The 25,472-nt window shown below is 47.0% G+C and overlaps 1 protein-coding gene across 1 annotated transcript; it reads left to right on the top strand.

Moving 5' to 3' along the window:
• The first annotated feature begins 1,751 nt into the window (after window positions 1–1,751).
• Window positions 1,752–11,903, top strand: LOC109683357 (von Ebner gland protein 1-like). Its single transcript, XM_074052904.1, has 7 exons — window positions 1,752–2,088; window positions 8,184–8,320; window positions 9,353–9,423; window positions 9,965–10,075; window positions 10,708–10,809; window positions 11,005–11,032; window positions 11,747–11,903. The coding sequence occupies exons 1-7, from the start codon at window positions 2,065–2,067 to the stop codon at window positions 11,766–11,768; spliced, it is 495 nt and encodes a 164-aa protein (XP_073909005.1). The 5' UTR covers window positions 1,752–2,064; the 3' UTR covers window positions 11,769–11,903.
• The last annotated feature ends 13,569 nt before the right edge of the window (window positions 11,904–25,472 follow it).

Genomic DNA, 25,472 nt, shown 5'->3' with positions numbered 1-25,472 from the left:
AGCCTTTCTCAGCTCCTGGTGGGACGATGATGCTGGCATGAATAGCTGTGTTCGTAAGTCCTGTCTGCATCTCTGTGCCTTGGTCAATAGGACTGTAGGATCAAACATCAGCGTAGAGCACGTGATTCGAGTCCCATCCCAGAGAGGACTTCTGGTGCTCGCTGAGGGTGGGTGGCAGCTCAGGTAGAAGGAAGCAGCCGGTGGGGAACACCCTCCACATGACTCTGGGCTCAGAGGCCCTACCTCGGCCCTCTCCAGCCTCCCATAGAGCAGCTGCCTCTATGTAGGGTTTTGTAAGGGTTGGAGTCAGGAGACCTGGGTCTGGCCTGGATCAGGCTTGGTTTCCAGGAAACTACCCCATCTCAGTGACCCGGCAGTGGGGCTCCCTCGTTCCCTCGCTGCCTCCCTCATCGTGCTTCCTCTTTCCTTACTGCTGGGGTCTTTCGGGAAAGGTCTGATAAGAGTGTTCAGGGGTGATTTTGGGGCTCAGAGCTGAGCGAGTTCCCCTCAGAGAGAGGCCCTCCTTTCACACAGGCTCACAGATGGTGATGCCCAAGGCTGCTCTGCCAGGGCCCACCCTGACTGCAGCAGGGAGGCTGGCTTGGGCTTCCTGACACCAACCCTTCCCCTTACTGGGAACAGCCTTCTGGGGTGAAAATGTGAAGAGCCCACTTGACTTGGGGGCAGGCTGGCAAAGGCCATGTCTATTTGCATCAACTTGGCAACCAGGCTGGAAGTCACAAGTCCAGGTGGCCTTCAAGCATGCTCCTTTTTGTGCGATGTTCACTGTGACATGGTGAAAGCAAAGGTACAAAGTATCCTGTGTACAGATAAGTCAGGACCTTGGAGGAACTAGAGAAAGAGCCAGAAAGCAAACATGACCTTTCACTGGACACAGCCCCTCTGCAATCAATCCTGCTCTGCCTCCCGGCCCCATCCTGGGCTCCAGGGCCAGCCAGGTATAGATTCATTCCCATCCATCACCTGCACCTCAGCCCAGCCAAGTTCAGCCCAGCTTTATGGAGCAGGCCTAGAGGACAAGGAGCCCAGGTGATGTGGAGGACTGGACCTGACCGGTCCACAAGGTCATGCCTCCTGGACAGGGCTAGGTCCTGGGACAGGAAGGTGCAGACTGGCCCTGGTCCAGAATTCCCCCTGTCAGCCAGGAAATCAGGGCCCTTCCTGTCCCAGGGAAGCGACTGTGCTGGGCTTTAGAGGATGGCAGAGGCCTGAGGAACATAACAGAGTGACCGCAGAGTGGCACAGGCCTGACAGACACATGCTCAGATAGTGGGAATCATGGTTCGGCTCCCGGAGTCCTCTGGGGACAGTCAGAAAACATGACCCTCAATGGGACAACTGTACGGATTGGAAGAATAAGATTTGGAGCCTCGACAGACCTTGTTTGGACACCAATGCCCCCCAGTTAGCAGAGGAACAGTTGCTCACACTCAGTTCGACCTGGGCCCCTTGTTTGGTACTCAACTGCAGAAGGGTAGCATGGATGCCAGCAAGGTCCCTCATATCCATCCTGAATTCTCCCTTGGTCCTATGTTGTAAGGGGGGCAATGGCAAAGGTGACTCCGTTTTGAATGAGGGAGATACTTTAGAAGCAGACAATTATAGGGTTGTGGGAAACAACAGGTTTCTCAGAGAAATAACAAACCCCTTACCAAAATAACGAAATGCAGCTGCAAGATGTGGGCCCTACGGCCACGACGAGCTGACCAGACCTTTTTGAAATGTTCTGTTCCATGAGGAGGGGGACAGGCAAGTGGCTGGGTTCAGAGAGAAGTTGACTAGGCACCAACCAATCACAAATGCAGTTTCGAGGTAGACGAGTGGGACCTAAGCCAGGCAGAGCCCTGTAGCGCTCCTAGACTCCAGCTGTACTCTGGCTTTAGCTTTCCTAAGCCCCTCCCGCGCTGGGAGCTTTGCTGTCCTTTCAGTAAACCTTGCTTTACTCTTCACTCCTGGTCGGCATCTTCAGTCTTTGACTTCACCCAGACACGGACTCAGGATCGACCATCCAGTATCAATGTGGGGACGTGTAATATTGCACCCATGCAAGGCTCTGCTGGAAAGAGGGTAAGGAAACAGTCCGGACTCAGAAAGTGGATCCTGAGAGGTAGCAGGATTGGGAACGAGGGTCTGCTACCCTGCTTATTAAATTTTATACCTCTTGTGTGTTGTTTAAACATGAGGCTGAGCATCTTCTGGACAGGGCATGGTGGCCAAGCAGGAAGAATGGGCTGCTTCCCCTAGGACCCTACGTGACTTCTCAGCAAGTTAAGATTTCTCATTTAAAGCCTGGCCTCCTGGAGACAGGGCCACGGTGGCTTGTCCTGCAGGAGCCCCACACACATTTGCCTTTGTCTCCCAGGTGGCTGAGCAGTAGCCAAAAGGCTGTCCTGTGTTTATCCCAGCAGTCTAATCAGAGGGCGTCCGATTCTGCAAATATCATAGCTGTTCTAATCCAGTTTTATGACAGAGCTGTTGGAGGCATGCTTCGGGGGCAGTTTTACTTGCCTTTTGTCCCTTTGTGGTCCCTCCCTGACTCATTGTCATTCACCTTTAAAGTTTTTATTAGCATATATTAATTGTACAAAATAGCAGGTTTATTATGACATTTGCATACACGGACATCATGGACTTTGACCGTACCCCCCCCCCAAACCCTCACTTGTCTTCCCTTCCCTGGTCTCCATTCTCTGCACAAATAGTTCCTCTTTCACTTTCACGTCTTTTTTCCTCCTAGATTCTGCATATGAGAGAAAATGCAATATTTGTCTCTCTGAGTCAGACGTATTTCGCTTGATATGACAGCTCTATCCATTTTCCTGCAAATGACACAGTTTCGTTCTTGTTTATGGCTGAATAATACTTCTTTGTGTACTTACACACCACATTTTTTTTATTCATTCATCCACTGATGGACACCTAGGCTGGTCCTGTAGCTTGGCTATTGTGAATAGTGCTGTAATGAACATGGGATGCTGGTGTCTCTACTGTGTGCTGACTTAGGACATTCAGGTGTGTACCCAGGAGTGGTGTAGCAGGATCTTATGGTAGTTTTGTTTTTAGTTCTTAAGGAATCTCCATACTGATTTCCATGGTGGCTGCATGAGTTTACGTTCCCACCAGCAGTGTGTGAGGGCTCCTTTTCCCCACATCCTCGCCAGCATTTGCTGTTGTTTGTTTTCTTGGTGATTTTGACACCCTGACTGGGGTGAGAGGGAATCTGAATGCAGTTTCAGTTTCCTTTTCCCTGGTGGCCAAGGATTTTGGACCTATCTTCATCGTCTTCTTTGTTCTTTGGCGTTTAATTTTTCAAGTTCTTTATCTATTCTGGATAGCAATCTGCTCTCAGAATGACTAGCTGGCAAAGACTTTTCTTCTGTTCTTCAGGTGTCTCTTCACTTGCATAACTTTTTTTCCTTTTCTGTGGAGAAGCTTTTGAATTTGATGCAATCCTATTTTTCAATTCTTGCTCTGATTTCCTGAGTCTTACTCGGAAATTTGCTACGTGTACCTATATCTTCAAGTGCTTTCCTATAGTTTCAAAGTTTCAGATCTTACACTAGGGTCTTTGATCCATTTTGAGTTGATTTTTTTAGAGAGGGAGGGCTCTAGGTCAGTCTTCTGAATATAGATATCCAGCTTTCCCAGCACAATTGGTTAGGGCAGCTGTCTTCAGTGTATGTTCTGGCAACTGTAGACGCTTCTGTCTATTTCTGGGTCGATGTGCTATTTCAATGTCAGTACCTTGCTGCTTTTCTTACTATGACTTTGTAGTATAAATTGAAATCAGGCATTGTGATACCTCCAGAATTCCTCTTTTTGTTCAGGATTGCTTTGGCTATTTGGGGTCTTTTGTGCTTTCATTTGAATTTTAAGGTTTTTTTTCCTAGTTCTATAAAGAATGTCATTGGAATTTTATGGAGATTTCATTGAATCTATGTATCACTTTTGATAATAATATGACCATTTAAACAATATTAAAATTCTGCCAATTTGTGAATATGGGATGTCTTTCCATCTTTTAGTGTTCTTCAATCTCTTTCTTCATCATTTCATAGATTTCATTGTAGAGTTCTTTTACATCCTTGATTGGTTTTTTGTTTGTTTTTTTTTTTTGATGGCACTGGAGCTTGAACTCCGGGCCCTCACCTTCAGCCATGAGCCACTTCACCATGAGCCACTCCACCAGCCCCTTTTTTGTGAAGGGCTTTTTCAGGATTGGGTCTCAAGAAATATTTGCCCTGGCTGGCTTCAAACCGTGATCCTCCTGATCTCCAATTCCTGTGTAGCTAAGATTACAGGCGTGAGCCACCAGTGCCTAGTGAGGTTGGTTTTTTTTTTTTTTTAAGTTTTTTTTGGTCTTACAGTGCTGGGGATGAAACTCAGGACTTGTACATGCTGGGGAAATGCTCTACTCCTGAGCTACATCCCTGGTCTTTAGGTATTTTTGAGGTTATTGTGACTTAGATTATTTTCCTGATTTCTTTCTCAGCATATTCCTTATTGATATATAAAAATGCTACTGATTTTTGCATGTTGATTTTGTATCCTGCTACTCTGCCGAAAGCGTTTTCTTGCCTTATTGCTCTGGCTAAGAATTCAAGCACTATATTGAATAAGAGTGGAGAGAGTGGACACCCTTGTCTTGTTACTGATTTTAGTGGAAATGGTTTCAGTTTTATCCCATCCAGTAAAATGCTGGTTATGGGTTTGTTGTACATAGCTTTTGTTATGTTCAGGTATGCTCTTCCCATTACTAGTCTCTTCAGTGCTTTTATCCTGAAAGGATGTCACGTTTGTTAAAGGCTTTTCTGCAGCTACAGAGATGGTCATGTGATTTTTGTCATTGACTCCATTTGTGTGCTACATTACGTTTATTGATTTGCATATGTTGAACCATCCTTGAATCCCTGGAATAAAGACAGCCTGATCATGGCGTATGATCTTTTCAATGTGCTGTTGAATTTGGTTTGTGAGTATTTTATTGAGGGTTTTTGAGTCTGTGTTCATTAAGTTGGTTTATAGTTTTGTTTTATTGTTGTATCCTTATCAGGTTTTGATGTCAGGGTATACTCACTTCATAGAATGAGTTTGGGAGAGTTACTTCAGTTTTTCTAAAATCCGAGACATCTTTATTTTTTTGTCTTCAATGTTTTATGAAGATTGAGATGAGAATAACATTCTAGGTGAAGGCCATTTCCCCTCAGTTTGTTAAAGACGTAATTCATGGTCTCCTGAAATTCGTGCTGCCTCCCTTCCCTTCCTTTGTGGTGCTGCTTTGTGATTTAGATCTGGAATCTCTTGTCTTCTCAACTCTGGAGAATTCTGAGATGTTAGGTGTCTTTTCTGCCATTTTAAACACCTTTCTTTGAACTTCTGCACGCATAGCACATCCAGGCCTCTTGATCAGATCTCCATGTGTGTTAACTCTCTCAGGGGTGTGGAGTTCGTTTTGCTTCACAGATGATTCTGATTAGTCTTCTAAATACCATTTATTTCTAGAAATAGGCTGGAGACGCTGACTGTACCTGAGCCTTTCAATTTCTCCTTTAAAGTTTCTGCATGCCTAGATATCATCAGTCCTATCGTCCAATATATGAATTCTCTTTCTGCTGTGTTAAGTCTAGAATTCATCCCACCTATTGAGTTTTTTATTTACAATATTATCAACAAGATTTCAAGTTATTTCTATCTCATTGTTTTAAAAAATATCCTGGTCAGTTCTCATTTTGCAATTTCTTATCCTTTTAAATGTTTAGGCATTGCTCTTTTACTACTGAGATTTTAATGTTTGTCAGACGTTCACGATATGGAACAACTTCCTAAATCAAATGTTCATTTTAATCTGACTTTTTTGGGGGATGGTACTTGGGCTTGAACTCAGGGCCTCACACTTGTTAGGCAGGTGCTCTACCACTTGAGCCACTCTGTCAGCCCTATTTTTGTGTTGGGTGTTTTTCAGGTAGGGTCTCATGAACTATTTGTCCAGGCTAGCTTCCTGATCTCTGCCTCCTGAGTAGCTAGGATTATAGGTGTGAGCCACTAGTACCCGGCCATTTTAACCTGTCTTTTTCGAGTGAAATTTCTTTGCTATTTTGGGATCTTGCCATGTTAGCTCATTTTAAGGTGGGGACATTGTGTCTGCACCTTGCCTTTCTCTTTTACCTTCTGTCCTCATTCCCTGTCTAGCAATTTTTCACTATTTCTGCCTCAACCGTGCTCGAAGATCTCTGTTCTGCTCTGACACTTTTAATTTGGGATCTGTAAGATATAGAAAACATGTTCAAAGATCAGGACAGACACAAGACGCAAGATGTAATAAATACTTTATTACATATAGGCCCAGGGCCATGGCACATCCAGAAGCTACACATAAGCATGGGAACACACATGCACATGCCCCCCACAATCACAGAAGTTGGGGAGTGCATGTCATTGAGTGTGAAACTGGGGCACTCACTTTTATTAGGGTGCAGGGTTGGGAACACAGCACCAGGGGAGATGTGAAATTTGAAAAACAAAAGCAGCAAGATGAAACCCTTCCCAGGAGGGGGTTGATCTGGAAATGCTGCTGGCCCATCCCAGGGCAGATGGGTTTCGGGAGAGAGTGCTCTAACCCTGCAAAGGAGAATGGAATTAGGGACTTACCATCTCAGCCAGATGTCCAAATATGGATGCACATGAGGAAGCAAATTACCACACATTTTGACACAGACATGGAAGGTGTCACAGATGAAGCCCTGTCAGAGACCAGCTTGGTCCAGCACCTCTCTGAGGCTGCATCTGTGTCCTCTTGCCTTCCTAGGCCCACATCTCCCCATTGAGTTGTAACAAGTTCTGGCCCCTGGGCTGCCTAAGGAAGGGCTTTTTGGCAACTTTCTGGGGTCAGGGAACTCACACCTCAGCCCACAGAAGATGGACCCCTGACCTTCTGCTGGTCTCAGGCCTAGCTGAAAGTGGGCTGTGGCCTCAGCCCCTTCACCAGCCTGTGTTTCTTCTTCCCCACTGCTGATTTTATGTACATGTGTGTGTGTGTGCATATGTGTGTACACATGCATCTGTCTTGGTTCTCTGGGTTTGACCACTGCAAAGTATGCAGCAGGAGGCCTTGTGCACACCCTGCTGGGCAGGGTGCTCATCCTCTTTAAATGTATGTGTGCTCATGTTCACACAGCATGGTCCTTCTTTCTTCAGGATGAATCTGAGGTTAAATGACCTGTCCAGGGACACAGGACAGTCACCAAGATGGCCACAGATCCCAGGGTGCTCTGACTCCTACCAGCATCCTCTGTGAAGCAGGCATGTCGGCCAACCGTGTGACAATGCAGGTGGGCTGAGGGGTCACTGCCATTGCACACTCCCTGGCGGCTCCCCACACGGGAGGTCGTACACCTCCACTCACACTCACTTCCCTGCCAGGCACAGTCTGCAGGCCTGCTGCTCTGGACAGCTGCCCTGTCCTGCATCCTCTGGGGATGGGCGCTGTTATTCAGCAACTTCCAACAATGATGACATTTCATCTGCTCCACTGAGGAACTGGCCATGGTTTATGGCCAGGAAGGGACAGGTTGGTCCTCTGTGCCAAGTTCCCCAGGGACGCGGGGCCAAGCAGTATAAATGGCAGGTGTGTGAGGACCCAGCACAGCCTCTCCCAGCCTCACAAGTGACCTGTTGGGTGGCCATGCGTGCAGACCCCAAGATGAAAACCCTGCTCCTGGTCTTTGGTCTGGGCCTCATTGCTGCCATGCAGGCGCAGACCCTCCCAGCCGTGGAGGAGGATCAGGATGTGAGGATCAGATGGGCCAGAGGGCTGCAGGGCAGGGGGGCTGAGACTGCTGGTCGAAGGCCCCATTCCTCCCCTCTCTCCAAGGAGACCCTCACTTTAAGACAGCCCTTGAACCCCTGCCCTGAGGGATGTTAGACAGAGTACAGGGTGTCTGGTCCAGATAGGCCAGGGTTCAAAGGGGCTGGGGTGGGTGGGGAAGTCCAGCACCCCTCACGTTTTCCTGGGACTCGGTTCAGCCTCGTGATAGCAGCGTATGACTTTGAGGGGCAGGGGGACAGGGAATGTTCCAGGTGAAAGTACACTCTGGGGCTACAGACTAGGAAGGGGGCATCCATGGAAGGTTGCCCGAACCCTGATGGACAGGTGCCTTCTATAGGTCTCAGGCACATGGTATTTGAAGGCTGTGGCATCAGATAAGGGGATTCCTGGGAAGATGCTGGGGTCTGTGTCTGTGACCCCCATGACTGTCAAGATCCTGGAGGAGGGAAGCCTAGAAATCAAGTTCACTGCCCGGTGAGTGTCTGCCGGCCATGAGGCAAGGGGACTGCTTGGCCTTTGCTTGCCCATGCAGGAGAGCCAGGGACTGGGTCGGCAGGCAGACTGTGTTGATCGTCCTGCACAGCCTCTGGGACACTCGGCACCTACAGCTTCAGAAGCACAAGGACACTGAGGGTGCCTGGTTGGGAGGGGTGCCGAGGACAGGGTGGCTAGAATGGACTTGTGGGCTGGGAAAGGTGTTTCCCATTTTCTCCCCTCATGGGAGAACATCTGTCAACCACCAAGGCCCTCTGGGGATTGGTGTGTCACTCCCAGAACAATCACAGCTGTCAGTTCTGCCAAGTGAATCCTATACCTGTAACTAGCCTAGTAAATTTCTGCTTTGGAGATCTGCAGAGATGGGGCTTGCTGAATGACCAAGATGGGATGCAAGATATCTGGGAGAAGCCTTGTTAAATAATGCATGAACACCTTTGAAATCCCTGTGGGGTTCTTCTCACCTGTGTGACTTCCCACCTGTGTGGCTCCCCATCTGTGGCTTCCACCTGGGCATCTCATCTCACATCTTTGTGGGTGACTCCCACCTGAGCCGCATGGCAGGATCTCTGCTCTGGTCCTAGCAATCAATCCTTAGGCAGTCACCAACACTGGAGCTCAGTTTTCCCCCACAGACTCCCTGACACTTTTACTCACTGGGCCAGGTGTCAGTGTATGTGCAGCCGGTCTTTGAATGTCTCTAGAGACAAAGGCCACCTGGAGAGGACCAGGACAGGGTAAGGGTCAGGAAGAGGAATGATGTCTGCAGACCCTGCAGCCCAGGATCCCTCTGGTAAGGAACAGGAGTGGGTAATGAGTACAGCCGTCTATAGGTACGACATGAGCTCTGGCCACTGCAGTACTCAGGGGACTGCCAAGTGTGACATGGAAGGCCAGCTGTTGCCTGAATCTAGATGTGGTGAAGCTCATGCTTCCTAGGGCTGCACTGTGGCTGTTCACGGTACAGGAGCCCACGACAGGCAGCATTACTGACAGAACTTCCTTTTCCAGGATCTCAGGTCAATGCTGGAAGATAACCACCGTCCTAGAGAAAACCGACGAGCCTGGCAAATACACAGCCTGTGAGTCACAGAGCCTGTGAGGGCTGCATCCCTATCACCTGCGGGACAGTGGAGACCAGCCAGGGTCCTTTCAGGGTGACCTTTTGGTCTGCAAACCTTTGTCTCCTTTCTATCTCTATTATGTACTCATCTCCCTCCCACCTGTCTATTGGCCTTAAAGATCTGATTCCGGACATCAAAAATCTCACCACATGTGGTGTTTGTCCCCAGGGGGAGACTGGACTTGTCCACTCTTTCCCATGGGCTATGGTTGAGCCCCAGGCAGGGATCAGGAGCAGGTCTATATTTGGCAGCTGGTGGCTGAGTTGGCCAGAGGCAACTTGTCAATGTCATACCTTAAGCCCGCTTATGGGACATTGGCTTGGGATGTAGCCATCTCTCAGGTGTGTTGGGTCCCTGGGAAGTGGGGACCTCATTGACTGGGCTCTGGCCTGGGGAGGAAACTGAGCCTGGGAGCCCTGGGCAACTGGCAGTTCTGGGCCGGGTGTGGAGCCTTCCTTAAAGTCCTTCCTGAAGGACTTGTGTCACTGTCCCTCTGCAGATGGGGGCAGGCAAGTGGTGCACATCATTAAGTCAGATGTGGAGGACCACTACATCCTCTATGGTGTGGGCAAGCTGGCTGGGCATCAGATCCAAATGGCAAAGCTTGTGGGTGAGTCACATGTTCCAGAAGCCTCTATCTAGATGTCACACTGTCACAGCATGGGCCAAGGACTCAATGAGGACAAACCTTTCAGTGACATCCCTGAGCACTGTTCTTGTTGGGGGGGAGTGGACAGCAGAGGGCAGAATGGGAATGGAAACAGAAGCAGGAATGCAAAGTCCACCTCCAGGCAGACAGTGGGTGTCAGTGGCTTTCCTGCCTGAAGATAAAACCTGGGGCCTCTTGTGCTCTCCCCAGGGCCAGGCAGGTACACACACAGAGCAGTGGGATGGCATGGTATCACGAGCCCCAGAAAGATGTGCTTCCCTGGCTGGCATTGATCCTGCCACTTCTTTCCTATCCAGAGAGAGGTGCAGGTGTATACTGAAGGGAGGGTGTCCGCCATGGCTCCCGGGTCAGCTGTCAAGGGCACCTGGTGTGACACTCATGGCCCCCTGGTCCTCCTTTCCTAGCCAGGCTCTCCTCTCAGCCTCAGGCCTCCAAGCCCCACCCCCTCTTGTGGGTGGGTGAGATCTCTCTCCCCAGCTCTGCAGTTGGTCAGCCCTCTAGGCTGGGGTGGATAAGTCAGCAACTCCTTAGACTGCTGCCCTCACTCCTGTCTCCCCTGGCCTTACCTACAGGCAGAGACCCGGAAATCAACCAGGAAGCCCTGAAGGATTTCAAGGAGTTTTCAGGATTTACAGGACTCGACTCGGAGAATATGATCATCCCCCAGCAAAGAGGTAAGGAGATTGGCCTGCTGAGTTCTCTCAGGCCCCACAGGAGGGAAAGTCACCAAGTCATTTCACAGGCACAGGCTACATCTCATCCTGGCTTTGTCCCTTCTGGGGTCATGGGGGATGGCTGGCGAATGGAGGGCCCTGGGCTCTGACTGAATTCCTGTGGTCTTCTGAATCATGTTTTTCTTTCTTTGACAGAAACCTGCCCTCCAAGTTTAGGATTTGGGTAAGAGATCAGTTCCAGGGGACACTTAACATCCCAGTACTGGGTGTCCATAGGACTTCAAAAGGCCCTGTGGTCTATCCCCCACCCCTGCTCCTACCTGGGCAGGAGAGCCCCACCTGTAATGCAGGTGTGATCCCTGCTTCTGCAGGCATCCCTGCCCAGGGGCGTTAGCTCAGATTTCCTTCTCAGATGTCATTCCTGGGCAGTGAGGAACCTGCTGTCCTGTCCTCTCCTGAGGTTAGAACTGGAGGACACAATGTCCCTCTCCCTGTATCCTCCAGTATGCTTTCCTCTGGTGGGAAATTCCTCCCCAGCACCTCCCACACCCCTCAGTCGTCACTATGACTCTGTTTACCCCATGAGCTGCTTTAAAGAAATGTGGCAGCCATCGCTGTGGGCTTCAGAATTCCTGGGTCCCTTATTGCTGTGTGATGTTTGGAAGCTGGAGGTTCAGAGACTTGTCCAATGTCACCTGCCCAGGTGTGGACAGAGCCAGACGCCAAACAGCATCCCTGTCCTTCCCTTGTCATTCTTTGTCCTGAAGTCACCTGTCCTCCTCCCCCTCACACATAGGCATGGAGCTTTGTAGGCAGCCTTAGGGAAGAACCCCCTTCTCTTTGTCCTGATGTGGTGGATAGAGTCCCCAGGAACCCAGCATCGCCTCTCTGCAGGCCCCTTCCCAACTTTCTCTCCTGACATCCCCCTTCTTTCTAGGTCAAGGAGCTTATGGCTCTGAAGCTGCCCTGGACACCGTTCTGAATCTCTGTCCTGAGGACCATGGAAAGAGCCCCTTTCTGTGATCTAGCTGGCTCCACCCACCTGCCTCCCTCTGCCCTAAACTTCTCCCCAGGTTCTCAATAAAGAGCTTCAGCAAGCAGTTCCTGTGATGCTGGCTATTTGTGGGGTCCCTTGATGGGCTTCCCTGGGCTGCCTTGGGGGTCTGCTGAGAGTTGTGTTAGGGGTGTGGATAGAAATGATGGGAGGACCTACCATCATCTTGGTTTTGTGGTGGGTGCACAGGCCAAAAGGCACAAGACCTGGCTGCAGGGGTGGGAACCAGCAGCTGTGCCCAAGGGTCCCCTGAGTGATTTCTTCTGGTATGTCACCCAAGAGTCCCTGCTTTGGAGTGGTGGATTGGTGGCAGGTCAGGGTCTATGCCATGGTGTCATACAACTCAGACCTGTGTGGTCTGCAACACAGTGGAACTTCATTCCCAGGTGGGACAGGACAGGTTGCCTGGACCATTGGCCTGGTCCTGCGTGAACAAGTGGGTATGGGGATAGGCTGGGGCCCAGCAGGATGGGGTAGGGTATGGCCAGGGCTTGAGCTGGCTACAGAGTCAGAGTCCACCTTCAGTAACTCTGCAGGAGCTTGAGCTGCGCCTGGGAGGGTTTGGGAAATTGAGTCACCAGCATGGCTGGACCATCCACAGGCGTTGACATGTTCAGAGCGTTTCCTGAGGTCCGGGGGTCCTATAAGGGGTAAAGGTACTTTTGATGGCACAACTGCATACAGTGACCCTTGGGGAAATATGAGGCAGAACTCTTGTTGCTTGTAGCTCTGACAGAGAAGCTAGGCAGGATCATATGGGTTTGAATAATTTGGGCGCTCTAGGGCACAAAGGCTGTTCCTAGCTGCTAGGTACCTGTGGCCATTAGGATTTGTGCATATGGCTCCAGAGTGTGAGAACAGATGAGGGATGTGGTCAGGGTTGGACCAACAGCTGTGCAGGAAGAGGACTGACTGGCCTCCAGCCAGGGCCTCCAAACTGGCTCAACACACTGTTGTCAAACACGGCTATTCCACTTGGGCTCTGCCTTCAGTATATCAAGAATGGACCTGGTTCTTATGGAGACTGGACTATTTTCATGAGACTATCTTCAAGTTCACTGAATCTTTTCAATTTTCCTGTTAGCCTTATCTAGTGTCTCTTAATTTCACATGCTGTGATTTCCAGAACTGGGATTTGAACTCAGGGTCTCATGCTTGCTAGGCAGGTGCTCTACCACTTGAGCCACTCTTTCAGCCCCACCCTGTGATTTCCACTGTGGAATTCTCATTTGGTTGCTGCTTACAGCTCCTATTTCTCTGCTGAGGTTTATCTTTTTGTTCATGAAGAGCACATTTCTGCTACCCCGAGGTGATGCTAGAGCAACTTCTTTAGAGGCACAGTCAGCTAATTCTAGCATCTGCGGTGTCTCGGTCAGTTGTGTGTCTTGAGAGTGGGCCAGAGTTTTCCGTGTCTTCATATGTTGATTATTTTGATTGTATCCTGAACATTGTGGATGATGGGTAAACTCTGGGCTTTGTTATTTCCTCTAAAGAGTATTGGTTTTTAAGCAGGAAGTTGATTTGTCTGAACCCTAACTGTAAGTGCTGCTTCCCCAGCGGTGGGTGGCGCTCGGGTCACAGTTCAGTCATCAGTTCAGCCTTGGCGGAGCTGCTTGGCATCTTCTGTGCATTTGTGTTTTAGGAGTCAGCCTGATATTTTAGACAGTTTGTATGGAACATGGGGCTCTTCCTTTGGAGCTCTCTTCTTTCCCAGGCTTTTTTTCATTTCTCAGCAGCTATAATTCCCCTTGCCTCTGTCTTCTGTTTTGAAGCCAACAAGATGGCTTTCTAGCCAAACTGAATCTGCTCCCTGTGGTGAAGATGGAGCCTGTCTTCCAGAAAGGCTTAGGTAGCCAGGAGATTCAGAGGTCTGCCCCAGGCCAAAACAAAACCCATTCTGAAAAATAGCTAAAGCAAAAACAATTGCTACTCGAGGGTGGCTTGGTTGGAAAGGAGCTGTGTGGCTATGATGGGAAGGTGAACTTGTACCATTTAGTAAATAGATGCACTTTACAGATGTGGAAGAGGTGCAGTTGAACTACAAAATGGTCCAGGTCTCCAGAGTCATCCATTCTGCACTTGTGACCACCTGTTGCTGCTGAACAGGGGTCTTTGACCCAGTTTGTCTTGACTAGACAAGTACATGGACTGCATGTGCAGTCACTATACAGAAGAAGAGAATGCGTATCTGAGGAGGGTTTCTGGGACCTGCACAGAGCACACTCTGATGCCTCTGCCCCACTCTGCCTGTAGCTGACTGAAGACCACGCTCAGGGACGTTACTGTGATCCCATCACCCTCTGTGTGGTCCTAGCATCTCCTGCACCCAGAGACAGTTTTCAGGCAAAGAGCCACGGGCTTGTGATTGACACTTCAGGGAGGACGAGGTGTTCTCCTCACCCCTCATGTTACTCAGCCGTCTGGGACTGTGGCTCTCTCAAAGAGAAAGATAACATAAGCACGAGGGTTGGTGGGACAGGTCCCTGGTGCTCCAGCTGACTCTGAGATTTACCTGACCATCACCATCTTTCTCCTCTACCTCCCATTCTGGGTGCCCTTGTCCCTCTGCCCAGTGTGGGAACCAGCCACTTATTTCTGTGCAAAGGACCCTTTTTTTCTGCTGAGCAGGGACCTTGGCCTTGTCTAGATAATTTTCCATCATATATATGGAGTCACTCACCATAAAGGCCTCTGAGCACCTTGTCCCGAGCCCTTGCTGGGCTGTGCTCACTGAAGGTGCCTCATCACAATCATCCCTGGACACAGGGGAGCCAGCAGGTGTTCTGTCACCCCTGAGTTCCTCCTCTGCTCCTCCCAGGAACAGCAGCCCTCCAGCTCACAGTAGTCAGGGAAAGTTGCTCACCAGTGTACTGTGATTCCTTTCTGTACCTGCTCTTCCAGGGGTGAGAGCCCCAAAAGGATTGGGCTCTGGCCACTGCAGCAGGCTTGGTGGAGAACTTACTGCAGGTCCTGGAGGAAGTGCCTCCACTTGTGGCATCTCATGGGATGAGGGTTTTCTTTGAGAACAATTCCCCTTGTCTTTTTCATTTGTGTGGCCAGTTGAAACCCCCCAAATTTATCTTGGTGTAGTCACTAGGGGCTCCTAGCCTAAACGTTTTGATTGTGCGGCCTGATTTTAGGACAGAACTGTTGAGCACACAAGGAAGGAGACAGAAGGAAACACGTGCTACTTTTAGCAGGGAACAGGGTAAGCCCAGAGCTCACTGCCTTTGTCCCCTTGTGGGGTCCCTACCTGTCAGAGGGAGGAGGAGAGAGCGGGGCTCAAGTGAAAAATGACAGAGGGTGGTCAGTGAGAATGTGATTAGCCAGTGGCCCTGTCCTTCCTGAGGGTCACATGTGAAGGAGCGTCTTTTGGGTCTGTGAGAGAGACACTTTGGGGTTAGATGAGTTACACAGTTGCGAGCCCCTTTTAGCAAATGCTCTAAGAAGGAGAGGTCAGGAGCTGGCCAGAGCCAACAGAACATTCTTCTGGTGGCATGAGGTCCTCGGGCAAGCACCGATGGGGACTGGGGTCCCTGGGCCACTGCACTGTGCCTCTTGCTGCTGGTTTTGTGGGTCCAGCAAGCGGAAGCTGTCTAAGGCTCCTATGTGCCCAGGAGGAAGATGGTGGGAAGAGCTTCTCCCCCACCTCAGTCAGAGCGCATTTCCTCACGGCTTTCCCCATCACCTCACTCAGTTATTCGTCTTCCTCTACCCTCAGTAAGTGACACCTAGGAATAGTTGCCTCCTCTCTGGCTGACCACTGGCTCTCCCAGTGTCTGTGTGCATCTGACTTGGCTTGTATTTGCAGGGGACAGTGGGGCACCTTCTATACAGAAAGTGGGATGTGGGGACACAGGACATGAAGTGACACCACAGTGACTTCAAGTGCTGACTGTGGCTGCTCATGGGGACAAAGTCCCCAGGGGAAGCAGGGCTTTGGGACACCAACCCACACCTGGCCATAAAGGTAGTGAGGACCACTGGGGCTGATGGTGGGTGCCTGTTTCTGACTGCACTGGAGGTTTCAGAAAGGAAGGGTCAAGCTTGGAGCTCAAGTAAAAGTCAAAAACCTAGAGAGACAGAATGGTGTCTCTACTATAACGAGACTGTTACCGCCACAGGGCAGCAGTGGCTGGAAATCAGACCCCAAATGGAATAGTGTGGGTTGCAGAAATGCTTGGTGAGGTGCATGAAACTCTCCAGGTCTCTCATGTGAACGCTGGGTCACCAGGAGGGAGGCCTGACCCACAGAAGTGGGACAGTTATGCGAGCTCAGGTGGAAGTGAGAGTCGTCTCCTCCCCTCTCCAGCCCCCAGAACTCTGCGAGTCCAGCGCTTGCTGCCACAGGCTCACACACAACACCCCAGTCTTTCTTTTCACTGCTTCAAGGCCTCACGGCTCAGCGGGGTGGTTTCTTCCAAGGCTCCAGAGGAGATCTGGTTTCTGCCTTTCCCAGAGTCAGGGGCCACCACATTCCTTGTCCTGTGACTCCTCTTCTGTCTTCGGTTGCAGTGCAGCAACTTGTCTCCTTTGGCCCTAATATAACTCCGTCTGTCTGTTGTCTGTCCATCTGTCTGTCTCTGGGTCCAGCCAGATAATCCAGGCTACTCTCACCCCAGGATCCTTTACTGAATCATGTCTGCAAAGCTCCTTTTACCATAGAGTCACGCTTGCACAGGTTCTGAAGATGAGGGCATGGACTCGTTTGGGGGCCACTATGCACCCTACCGCACGGGGGAAATTGACAACTAATAGGGTTTCTGCAAAGGAACAGGAAAAACTCAGGGAGCAACAGGTCCCGAGCAGAATCAGCAATGGGGAGTGAGGAGCGTCGTCTTCGCGCGGTGTGGTCCGGGGCGGTCGCTCAAGGAGTGAGTAGGACGCTTTTCACTGAGGCGTAAACTGCATCACCCTCTGGAATTGTATCATTCACTGGTTTTCAGTAGTTCACAGGCCTCAGAGTCATCCCCATTCTCTAATCCAGGGCATTTCATCACTGTAACGGGTTCTTCACGGCCGTTAGAGCTCACTCCTCCTCCTCCTCCCCAGGTCCTTATGGCCATTCTGCCTTCGGTCTCCATGGACTTGCCCATTCTGGACACTGCACATAAATGGACCCGCACAGTGTGTGGCCTTTCGTGCCTGGCTTCTTCCCCTAGGCATAATTTTCATGGTGTACCCCTGCTGCAGCATGCGGCTGAATGATTCTGCACTCTGTGGACAGTACACATACACCTTGTTGACCCATTCGTCCGCCGATGGACATCTGGGTTGCTTCTATTCTTGGGTATTGTGACGTTGCTGTGAACACTCACGCACAGGGTTTGTGTGCACTGTGTTCCCACTTGTCTAGGGAATGTTCCTGGGGAGGAGCTGCTGGGTCTCATGGGGACTCTTTGTTTAACCGGTGGGTAACGGCTGAACTTCCACTGCTGAGCAGCTGCGCCCTTTCTCATTCCTGTGGGCAGTGCACGAGAGCTGTGACCCCCCCTGCATCCCTGCCCGCCCTTGTTGTTATCAGACTCTGATTTTAACAGCCCAGTGGTGTGAACCAGTATCTTACGTGGCTGGGATTCACATGTCCCTCATTACTGATGGTTTGGAGCATTTCTAATGTGTGTATATTGGTTGTTTTTATACCTTGTCTAGTCACCCAGCACCCATTCTTATTGGGCCTTTTCTTTCTATTGCTGAGTGATAAGAGCATTCAGTATTATTGACACAAACCCTTACAAACACGATTCACGAGTATACTTTCACGTTCTCTATCTTGTTTTCATTTTCCTTACAGATTCCTTTGATGAACAAAAGTTTTAAACTTTGATGAAGTTCAGTTTGCCTATTTTCCCTTTGGTTTCTTTTTCTTTGCATGTTCTACATCAGTATTTAATTGTAAGTCAAGGTCACTCAGAAGTTTTGTAGTTTTGCCTCCTGTATTCAGGTCTGATCCATTTTGAGTATATTTCTGCAAGTGGTGTGAGGTCCAACTTCATTCCTCACAGGTGGACATCAGTGGTCCCTGAGCCCCTTGCTGAAGTCCATTCTTTTCCCACTGAATTGTCTTGGCCCCTCCAGGAATTCTCACCTCTGTGTTACCAGGTGTTGTTTTCCTCACGGTTCTTGGACTTGTTCCTTCCCTGAGGTTTTCTCCCTTGGACAGGGAGATTCTCCCTCTGCCATGGGCCTGGCATTTCTCTGGCTGTTCATGGGGCCATCTGCATGTTTCTGGGGCTCCTTTTGCACATGGCAATGTCTGTCTGGGTGTTTGTCTCACACGGTCTGTTCATGGCTGTTGCCTTCAATACAACCTACATCTCCTTACTCAGCAAGGCTGCCTTGGGTCCCTCTCTGCTACAGTGCTGAAATTGTCTCTAGGCTTAGAACTGTGGTGACTGTGGCTGACCTCAACTGCTCCCCTGCTCAAGGATCACAGTTATATGGTCTATGACCAAATATCTAAAAACAGTCATCTCATGCATTGTTCCTGTGTACATGAGCTTATACCCTGTGACTCCCTGACACTCAAATAGATGTCATCTCACTAGCCTGTTGTATTTTCTTAGCTCATTTTTATGCTTCTATATTTGTCCTACCCCCAATCTGTCCTCATTGCAGCCTCTTGAGTGACTGACCCTTTAAAAATGTAAGTCACATCCTGACTCTGTCAAAGACCCTGGGGGTCTCTCAATTTCACTCACAGAAAGAGCTAAAGTCTTCATGATGACCCCACCCTACCCCAGTGGGTCCTGCTCTCTCTGGGCCCCTTTCTTTGCCCAGTCTCCCCCATCATGTGCTCCAGACACTCTGCCCTCCAGTCTGTTCCTCGCACAGGCCAGGCTCCTCATCCCCTCCAGACCTGCACTTTGTTCCTCCATCCTGGAATCCTTTTTTACCTGACTTTCATGGCTCATTTCCTCCACTACCACCAATTCTGTGTTCCAATGTCACCTTGGAGAGGCTGACTTGGACCATTTCATTTAAAATACAAACACCCCTTGTCTCAACATTCCCCATTGAACTTGTTCCTCATCACACTTGTGACCCTTTAAAATAACATATAATTATATGAGCCAGTGTTCAATCAGGAGACAGAATCACACAATAGATTGAACAAGGAGAGTTTATACAATGAACAATGAGCAAAACAAGTATAAAGGGAGCTATAAAGATTAGTTAGAGCTGGGCACTGGTGGCTCACACCTGTGATCTTAGCTGCTCAGGAAACAGAGATCAGGAAGATTGAGGTTAGAAGCCAACCAGGGCAAATAGTTCAAAAGACCCTGTCTTAAAAATACCCAACACAAAACAGGACTGGTAGAGTGTCTCAAGTGGTAGAGCGCCTGCCTAGAAAAAAAAAAAAGTTCAGGGTTTTAGGAGAGCAGGTAAGGAAGAAATAATTTGGGGTGGGGTCTTCTCTACATAGCTGGGTTCAGACCTCATGAGAGAAGGTGTTTTTGCAGTCCAGGGAATGAGAGACACTGGCTGAGTTGCCAGAGCCAGAATGGGTCAAGGTCAGTGCAGAGAATAGTAGGTAGGGAAAGGCAGGCCGGCCAGGCAAGCAGGAAGCCTCTCTTCCCTTTTAGGGGCAGGTGGGAGGGGATTGAGAAGTCTCCAACAATCTCCACTAAGTGTGTGCCACTGAAGTTTAGTAGGAGTCCATCCATTGAGGCCCAATGAGGTCAGTGTGGGTGAGTGTCCCAAGATATTAGAAAGGACTGGATGTTGGAACCAGGAAGGAAGACCTTTCTCTTAAACCTCTTAAATGGTGCCAGGTGCAAAAGAGAAAAATGCCTCCTGAGTCCATCTCCACTAACACTGGGCAGGCAATGGAGGATGTGCCTCGAGCTGGAGGCAAGACATTGACCACTGGCACCGTGATTCACTCTGTATCTTGTTTATTTTTGTATCCTACCCCTAGAACGTGAGCTCCAGGAGAGCAGTGCGTTTGGTTTGTTTTCTTCATTGACCTTTTCCTTGTGCCTGGAAGAGGGTGAAAAAGTCAATGAACACATGAATACAGAGGTGTTTTAGTCCCTTAAGGCCTGCATAATATCGTCTCATGGCAATGTGACTTTACTGAGCCTTTGCTGTTGGATATTGGAGGTGTTGCCAAGACTTGTGATGGAAGCACTGTCACCACTGGACACACCTTATTGGGCACATGTGGGACTGTCCTTGTTGGAAGGATCTTGCTGACTGGAGCTCTATGTCATGGGCTGTGTGTGTTTTTAAAAGTATGTTCCTGCTGATTGTGAATTTTATATCAAACTTTTAAGATAATTACAAGTTCACGTGTGGTTGTAAGAAGCAATACAGAGATTGTGTGTTCTCTCACCCTGTTTGCCCCAATGATACCTTCCAAAGCTGCAGGACCATATCACCACAGAACATATTGATGTCGAGTCAATCAAGATGCAAAACATTGATGTGATCCTTCCTGTGCCCTAAGATCCACACCCTCTTCCTTTTCACCTACCCGAGCATCCTTGGCAACTACCATCCATTCCACATTAACATAGCTTGGTCCTTTCAAGACTGCTACATAAATGGAATGACACAGTACACGAAAGTGCCGGATCCATATTTTCCTTCATGTTGCACAGTTCCTTGAAGATTCCTGCAGGTTTTCAGATTTGTGACTAGGTCACTTCTTGTTATTGCTGTGTAGTGCTCCATGATGTGGATGGATCAGTTTGTTTAACCATTTTTCAGCTGAAGAGCATGTGTGTTTCTAGTTTTGGACAATTGCAATAAAGCTATACTATACAATTAATGTACACCCTGGCTCGTTCCTGATTTTAGAAGTGGTTTCGGTTTTTTCTCATTTAGTATGATGTTCGCTATAGGTTTGCAATATACAGCTTTTATAATGTTGTGGAATGTTCCTTGGGTTCCTAGTTTCTTCAGAGCTTTGATCATGAAAGGATGTTGAATTCTGTGGGTTTTTCTGCATCTATGGAGATGATGATGTGGTTTTTATCCTTGATTCTGTTTATGTGTTGTATTACGTTTATTGATTTGCATATGTTGAACCATCCTTGCATCCCTGGAATGAAACCTACTTGATCATGGTGTGTGATCTTTTAATGTGTTGTTGGATTCTGTTAGCAAGTATTTTATTGAGGATTTTTGTGGCTATGTTCATTAGGGATATTGGCCTATAACTTGCCTGTTTTGATGTGTCTTTACCTAGTTTTGGTATTAGGGTAATACTGGTTCATAGAATGAGTTTGGAAGTGTTCCTTCCTTTTGTATTTTATGGAATAGTTTTAGGAGCATTGATGTTACCTCTTCTTTAAAGGTCTGGCAGAATTCATCAGTGAATCCATCTGAACCTGGGATTTTCTTTGTTGGGAGGTTCTTTATAACTATCTCAATCTCACTGCTTATTATAGATTTGTTTAAGTTGTTAATGTCTAGTTGGTTCAATTTTAGTGGGTCTTATGTGTCGAGAAATTCATCTATTTCTTCTTTGTTTTTCAGTTTGCTGGAGTATAGGTTTTCAAAATATTCTCATATGATCTTTTGAATGTCGATGTCTGTTGTAATATTCCCCTTTTCATCTCTGAGTTTATTAATTTGGGTCTTCTTCTTTTAGCTAATTTGGCTAAGGGTTTGTTGATATTATTTTTTCAAAGAATCAACTTTTTGTTTCATTGTATCATTCTTTTGGTCTTTAATTCATTGATTTCATCCTTGGGTTTTACAATTTCTTTCCATTTACTACTTTTTCTTTGGCAAGACAGGGGTTTGAACTCAGGGACTTATGTTTGCAAAGCAGGCTCTTTACTGCTTGAGGTATACTCCAGTCAATTTCTCCCTCTGGTTGTTTTGGCGATGATGTTTTGCAAATCATTTACCTGGGCTGCCTTTGAACCCTGATCCTCTTGATTTCAGCCTTCCAAGTAGCTAGGATTATAGGTGTGAGCCACTGGCTCCTGGGCCAATATACTACTTTTTGGATTGGCTTGTTCTGGCTTTTCTAAGAGTTTGAGGTACATCATCAGATTATTTATTTAAAATCTCTAATTTTCTGATGTGGGCATTCATGGCTGTAAACTTCCCTCTTAAGATTGCCTTTGATGAGTCCCACAGGTTCTGATAAGTTGTGTCCTCATTTTCATTTGAATCTGGAATTTCTTTACTAATTTTCTCAATGACCCATTGATTGTTCAAAAGTGTGTTGTTCGGTCTCCATGAGTTCAGTTTTTGTGGTTTTCCTTGCCATTGGTTTCTAATTTTATTCCATTATGGTCTGTTAGGATACACAGGATTATTTTGATTTTTTTTGTATTTTTGGAGGCTTGTTTTAAGACCTAGGATATGATCTATTTTGAAGAAAGTTCCATGGGCTGCTGAGAAAAATGTGTAATCTGCTGTTGTAGGATGGAATATTTTCCAAATGCTTGTTAAGTCCATTTCATCCACAGTATTGTTTAGTTCTAGGATATCTTTGTTAATATTTTGTCTGGATGTCTGTCTATTGATGAGAGTGGGGTGTTGAGATCCCCCACTATTATTGTCTCTGGGCATATCTTTTCCTTTAAGCTCAGAAGCGTTTGTCTTATGAACTTGGGGGCATTAATATTCTGTGCATATATAGTTAGAGCTGTTACATCTTCTTGCTGGGTTTTTCCCTTTATTAGTATGCTGTGACCTTCCTTATCTCTTCCAACTGATTTTCATGTAAAATCTGTTTTGTCTGACAGGAGACCAGCTGTGCCTGCTTGCTTTTGGTTTCCACATGCCTGGTACATCTTTCCCATTCTTTCAGTCCCAGCTTTGTGTGTCTTTGTTTGTGAAGTAAGTTTCCTAAGCACCTCATGAGATTTTTGGGCCTTGTTTGTTGATCCAATCAGACAACCTGTGTGTTTTGTTTGGCAAATTACATCTGTTTACATTTATGGTTATGATTGAGAGGTAGTTTCTGATTCCTGTGTTTCTGTTGCTTCTTTTCCAAGTTGAGTCTCGTGTTTATTGTTTTTTACTCTTGGCATTGTTCATCTTGAGGTTTTGCTGGTTTACTGAGTTGCTTGTGCTTGCTGCATTCCTAGCTCTCACAGACTCATTAGTTCCCCCTTTGAGTTTTATGCTTTCCTGACCTGTGTTTGTATTTGGTTTTTGTCCTCTTCTGTGTGAATGATTTCCTTGAGTATCCTTTGTAATGCAGGCTTGGTGGACATGAGACACTTTACCTTGTCCTTGTCTTGGAAGATCCTTATTTCTTCATCAAGGTTGAAGGACAGCTTTGTTGGATAAAGTATTCTTGGTTGGCAGTTATTCTCTCTCTCAGAGTTGAATTATTCTGCTTCATGCTTTCCTGGCTTTTAGGGTTTGTGCTGAAAGGTCTGAGGTGATTCTTGTTAATTTACCTTTGTATGTAAGCTAGCATTTTTCTCTTGAAGCTTTCAGTACCCTTTTTTTGTTCTCTAGTTTTGACATTTTAAATTATGATATGATATGGGGTTGTTCTTTTCTGGTTACATCTATTTGGAGTTTGAAATGCCTCCTGTTTATGGTGTTGATAGTTACACAGGTCTCATGCGCCACACGAACTTGTACTAGAAACCTAACTGAGGGCACTGGGAGATGCCAGAAAAGACAACAGACAGAAGACCAAACATGCATAACCATGCAGTACCTCCTTGGTCTTGTCCTCTGCTATTCTCTCTCCTGCTTGAGCTTGTCTGCTGATGGTGCTATCCACTGGGGTTTTATTTGATTTATTAAGGTTTCCATTTCTACTTGGTTGTTCTTCACAGTTTCCATTTTCTTGCTGAATTTCCCTTCCATGTTGCTTACTTTCTTATCAAGGCTTGGATTTATTTCCTAATTTCATTTATCTGTTTGTTTGAGTCCTCTTAATGGTTACTGATCATTTTTAGCAGTAGGCTTTTGAATTCTCTCTCAAATTCATCTAATTCATTATCTTTGGGTTCAGTTGTTGAGCTGTTGTGGTGGGGTTTTGGAGAAGAGACATTGCCTTGCTTTTTCATATTTAAAATGTTACACTGCAATTTGTGGATCTTTTGGTCTAAGTTTCTCTTTTACTTCCTCACATAAGCAGAGAACTTACTGCAATAATTAGGGTAGCAATTCAGCAATAAATCAACTATTTGAATGAATAAGAAACAACTAGAACCCTTGTCTGTCTCTCCATTAAGTTTCTATGGGAGCAAAACTCTTGTTTCTAGGGGGTGATCTGGGAGCTTAATGTTGGTTGAAAGGTATAAAGATTGGGAATTGGGTATTGCATGGTTTGGGCATGGGGCAGGGATGGAAGTGAGATGACAGAAGTGGAGGGAGGTGTAGGAGGTAAAAAAATGAGAGAACTATATATTAATAACAAACAAAGAATGGTTTGGAGGATGAGGAGAAAAAAAGAGAACAAGAAAGATTCCAACAATTAGAAACCAAATTAAAGAGAAGAAAAAGAAAGGAAGATAAATGGTCAACAAAAATAAATTGAAGGGGGAAAACCAAACCGCCCAAAAAACACTTGTATTTCTTGCTGGAGAGAAGTGCTGTATGTTTATCCTGATTCCTGTAACCTTGCTGGATGCAGTTATTAGCTCTAGGTTTCTGTGTAGTTTTTAGATTCCTTGAGATTTTCTACACAATTGTGTCATCTACAAATAGAGACAGGTGTACTTCTCCTTTCTTTTTTTTTTTAACAACCTTAGTTTTCTTTTTATTATTTTGCATCTTAATTACCATATTATTATTGTACTAGGTATACATTGTGACATTTAAAAAAGTTCTTATAATATATCAGACTTGAATTTACCCTCTCCACCATTCTCCTTTATCTCCCTCCCCCCATTCCTGGAGTAGTTTCAACAGGTCTCACTTTTTTATTTTCATACATGAGTATGTAATATTTCCACCATATTCCCTCTCCTACCCCCCCTTTCCTTTATCCTCCCTCCTCCCACTGGAACAACCCCCCCCCCAGACAGGACCTGTTTTACCTTCCCTTCCTTTGCTTTTGGAAAAAGCTTTTGTTTGTTTAACATAGCTATACAAGGAGTTTTGTTATTACATTTCCATACATATATGTTTTATATCCCAAATTCCACAAGCATTTAAATACAGGAAATAGGTTACACAAGTTTTGCAGCACTGAAAAAACAAAAGGGGATGCTACCACAACTCAGAAAATAATTCAAGGAATCAGTTACCACCCCCAAAGCCCTGGAATAAAAGCAAAGGTTTGGGTTCTCAAAAGCTAGGAGTTCAGAGTTAAGGACTTACAAAATGGTGCTAGGACTTTTGACGGGAAGTGGCTGTGTAGCGATACTAGTACCTTAAGAATTTGGATGAAACATCTCAAGCCTCTGAAGAAGGGTTAGCAGCTTCACTCAGCATTTACTGACTGGTACCTTTTAGCTGGCACAAGGAGAAGTGCTGCATAAAGAGTACTTCTCCTTTCTAATCTGTACATATTTTCTTTTTTCTTGTTCTCCCTCCACCCTTTAATTATAGCCTATGGGACTGCCCAGAACTTCCTGGATTATGTTAAACACAAGTGGTGAGAATGGAATCCTTGCTTTGTTCTTGATATTAGAGAAAAAGCACTTGGCTTTTCACCATTAAGAATAATGTT

This window comes from Castor canadensis, chromosome 13 (assembly GCF_047511655.1).
Source record: "Castor canadensis chromosome 13, mCasCan1.hap1v2, whole genome shotgun sequence".
Classification (NCBI taxonomy): domain Eukaryota; kingdom Metazoa; phylum Chordata; class Mammalia; order Rodentia; family Castoridae; genus Castor; species Castor canadensis.
The sequence above is the reverse complement of the archived record's forward strand: the minus strand, read 5'-3'. Positions and strand labels throughout refer to the sequence as shown.

Coding starts and splice junctions, on each gene's coding strand:
- LOC109683357 (XM_074052904.1), top strand. CDS start 2,065: ATGCAAGGCTCTGCTGGAAAGAGG. Junction 10,076..10,707: donor CCAAATGGCAAAGCTTGTGG/GTGAGTCACATG, acceptor CCTTACCTACAG/GCAGAGACCCGGAAATCAAC. Junction 11,033..11,746: donor CCTCCAAGTTTAGGATTTGG/GTAAGAGATCAG, acceptor CCTTCTTTCTAG/GTCAAGGAGCTTATGGCTCT.